Here is a 3,934-nt window from a genome sequence, read left to right as displayed (position 1 = left end):
TCTACCCACAAGATCTTCTATTAATGGTCAAGCTCTAGATGGTTTCTCTACCCTACAAAGGTAAAGGTTTGCAAACCATTAAACTCTATACTAATAACAATAGTATTATAATTGTCTAGCATGTAGACATTTTAATCACAGGCTCCAGCACATTAATACTAACAGCCACAACCACCTAGCTAAAAGACACCAATATTAATAAAATAGCAATAGCTTCATAAAGGTGCAGACAGACCATTAAAAGACCAGCTACAATATCCTTTACAATGAGCTGGATTCAGAAGCTAAAGGTAGAAAATAGTGTCATCATTTTTGAATTGAACACCATTGGCATCTGCCATAAAACATAATGTGTTAGCCACAGACTCCTCAATTGCACAATACTAACAGAACAGTTATTCAACTAACAATTCGAATGCTTAAACCAGAAACAAAAACATTCTTAACAGTTATAAATTGGTGGACTAAACTTAGACAAGTAAAAATAAGTTTTGAATTTCATTACCAAGAACACCAACTAAACTAGAGGAAAAACAATATTGACATTATTAACAGAGAATTTGAAATACAAAATACCTTTTGAAGAACCGAATCTTGAGCTTACCCCGAAGAAAATGGAAGATTTGTGCCTCTTACAGCTTGTGCACTACTTGCATAAATAGGTGAAGCAAGGTTATATCCAACACACCCTGGTATATCTTGAAAATTCAATCCAGGGTTGTTTTGCAGCAATTGAGTGAATAAATGTCGCATTTCTTCTCTCAATTCTTCCTTTAGAGAAGTGATTTCATCGGCATGCTTTTGTTTTAGATTGTTAATTTCCTCATCTTTCTTCAAAGAACTTGTTGTCACTAATCTACCATAGCACCTAACTCGACCAGGCTGCTCCTTTCCAAACACTGCCCTAAATGCATCATCAGCTGTTTCCCCAGAATTTTGGCGATTTTGAAGTTCAGCCTATTGAATAAAATTGGCATCCATAGTGAATTGTAAGTACTATTTCATTTCCAATCCTATGATAGCGATCAAGCATTAAAACATTATGAAAACTTTTCGTAAAAAATAATTAAACAATGTCGACAAATAATTGATAACTCCTCGAACTTGCACAAGAAGAAGAAGAAGAAGAAGGCATACGTGATTAAAATTTAATGTAGTCAAACTCCCCACAATATAAATGTTAAGTCTGAATAAAGTTCACTAATAATCCTCTTTGAAAAACTTACTATTGCAATTTGGGTATCAGCCTGGATTTCCTTTCCCGTCTTGGTACGAGTTGCAATAAATATTTCAGGCTTTGATGGTTCTTCGTTGTTGTCTTTGGCTGCACGCTAAAGATTATATCAAAAGAAATTTTAATAAATCAGTAAGTTCTTATAAAGTACAAAAAAATGAAAATCAAATTTTGTATGAAATGTCAGCTAAGTATTACCAATGCCACGCGTACTCTAGCAAAATTAATAGGTCCCATTCGATGCCTCCACTTTTGTTTTTTCCTGTTTTGAGAATTCATCTCGCATATAGCCTATTGTTAAAAACAAAGAGATAATTGAATTGATATGTATAAAAAGTATAGATATGACACAGAATTAGTCGATGAGTGGAAATGCACCATTTTAACCTTACTTGAACAGTTGGGTGTTTCCAATACTCGATCAACTGGCGGAATTGATTATGTGGAATGCCATCAGGACATTTTGCTAGCATATCCTCAAGGGTACTATTTTTATAAAAAAATTCTTTTTTTAATTTTTTGCTTGTGTCGCCTCCAAGCATCACGAAGACCAGTTATCACCCACTTCTTTCCTTCTACTGGAAGTAGAAATTTGGACTATGCAAAATAAAATATATTTAGTTTCAGTAAGTAAAAAAAAATATGAATTCTCAAGAGTGGTTGTTTTTACATTGACGTATTCCCACATGCGCTTTTTAGTATCATTTGGCACCACATGCCAACTAGTGTACATCAAGCTGATGAATCTAGATTCCTTGCAATTGTTCTTATAAAGTTACTTAATTGTGACACTATCTTATTAGTTGGTCCCACCGCTTGTCCTTTATCAAATGTCACCTCCTTTCTTTCTTCCAAATTTCTTGCATGAATATCCTTACATGTTGTATGTCCTCGAACTATTTTTGGCTTCGACATTTCTAGATTGATGTAACAGACATGAAATAAGATATTTCTTTTATAATGAGTTCTAAATGTTACAAGGTTTAAAACATAACTTTTGTACTACAATCAATGTCAATTTCCTCTTCTTGTTCCACACGATCATCCAATCCTTTGTTATGTTCATTAATAATAGGAGTATGCATAAATTCGACATCACTTGTTGTGTTGTTGTCACGTTTTGTTTCATCATCTTTGTGTATCCCTTGATCTTTTAGAAACTGATCAAGAGTACTAGCTGGTATGACCGGCTTCCTCTTTACCTGTTTGCAATTCGGTAGATCAAGAATATCATGTCGTGCCTCTCCATTACCTAGTGTTGTTCCAGTCGCATGTGCTGAAGGAGTAACATCTTTATTGAAGGACGTATGGAACCTAGAATTATTCATAGGAAGTTTAGTTCCATTATCTTAAATGGACTCTTCAAATTAAAATAACCTCTGTTTAGTTTGTCCTTTCCCTGCAATCATACGTGAGGTTCTAAGCTCTTCCATTAAAGACGATTGAATGACTGATTTGTGCCCAAGCAATTTACTCTTTCCTTGTTGTGGAATGAAATCCTGAAAATTCTTTGTTTTATGTGATAATGGTGCCTGCTCTTTCTTAGCTTTATCATTGCGTTCATTTGCAAGTTGTTCTCTCTTAATCTTGAATTTGTTGGCCAATTCAGCACTTGATTGGTGTTGCATATCAACATCCAGATTCTTCAATGGACTTTGAGCTTTGTTTGGATTCAAACCCTTTTTCTTTAGCATTGTTGATTGATTCATTGTTTTTGCTTTGTTTAAATCTCTTCAATTTGTTTCCCAATAGTAAGTAAACCTACAAAATAATAAAATTATTTAAGTGAAAGAAGTAGCAGGACGGATTCAAATTGGAAGAACTACATGAACAAACAGAAAAAATTGATAACATATGAAACAAGATATTTCAAACAACTGCAGACGCGACTGTATGCCATTATTATTGTTCCCTAGTTGAACATGTTTGTTAGCTATTCGCGTCACATACCCAATGTTTCCAATCCTGGGTAGGATTCTTCCCTCAACAGAGGCCGTTGGCTGCATCCACATTTAAAAACTGGAGAGCTTCTTATTACATTAAATTAATAAAAGGTAAAGAGTTGTACCTCTCTCGGAGCAACAAACTCGGGACAACGACCAAACCAGAAGCAACTTTAAACTACAGAGTTGAATGCCTCTAATGCCAACTGCCTGATAATAAAATGAAACCAGAAATTATATAAATAACAAACAACCAAATCAAGCAAAAATAAGCTAGAAGTATAGGTTCCTAGAAGAATATATGAATATTTAGTCTTTCAGCAATAATCATTAACCAGTTAACAAATAAGTTTTAAAAGTCACGAGTAATCTATCAAAATCATGTGTTATGAGATGATAAAAGTTTCTTACCTAGTCATGAGGCTTTCGCTATGTCACATCAAACCTTTAATCCTCCACAAATGTTTTTCAATGTTGATGATACTATAAATGAAAAAATGAGTACAATTAATAGGATATACTTAAATCTGTCCATTGATAAATGCGGAGATTTTGAGCAAAGAAATGCAGAAGAGACCACCTACGGAGCTTGTGACGGTCCGTCGTGCTTGTGACGGTCCGTAGGTGGCAGCGTAGTGCAGCTGCTGAAGGAAGATGGGGAAGTCTGACTATGTGCGGGGTTACGGAGACCAGGACGGTCCGTCGAGTGTGTGACGGTCCGTCCTGCAGGTTCGTCATGAAGTTCAGAGAAGTAATC

The 3,934-nt window shown here is 35.1% G+C and overlaps 1 protein-coding gene across 1 annotated transcript; it reads right to left on the bottom strand.

Moving 5' to 3' along the window:
- Nucleotides 1-600: 600 nt before the first annotated feature.
- Nucleotides 601-1,708, bottom strand: LOC114078328. Its single transcript, XM_027918948.1, has 4 exons — nt 1,627-1,708; nt 1,433-1,525; nt 1,227-1,331; nt 601-957 (listed from the first exon to the last, which is right to left on the bottom strand). The coding sequence occupies exons 1-4, from the start codon at nt 1,705-1,707 to the stop codon at nt 601-603; spliced, it is 636 nt and encodes a 211-aa protein (XP_027774749.1). The 5' UTR covers nt 1,708.
- Between the last annotated feature and the right edge of the window lie 2,226 nt (nt 1,709-3,934).

The sequence above is a fragment of the Solanum pennellii genome, chromosome 8 (genome assembly GCF_001406875.1).
Source record: "Solanum pennellii chromosome 8, SPENNV200".
NCBI lineage: Eukaryota > Viridiplantae > Streptophyta > Magnoliopsida > Solanales > Solanaceae > Solanum > Solanum pennellii.
Note: the sequence above shows the minus strand (reverse complement) of the source record. Positions and strands in the feature narration are given on the sequence as shown.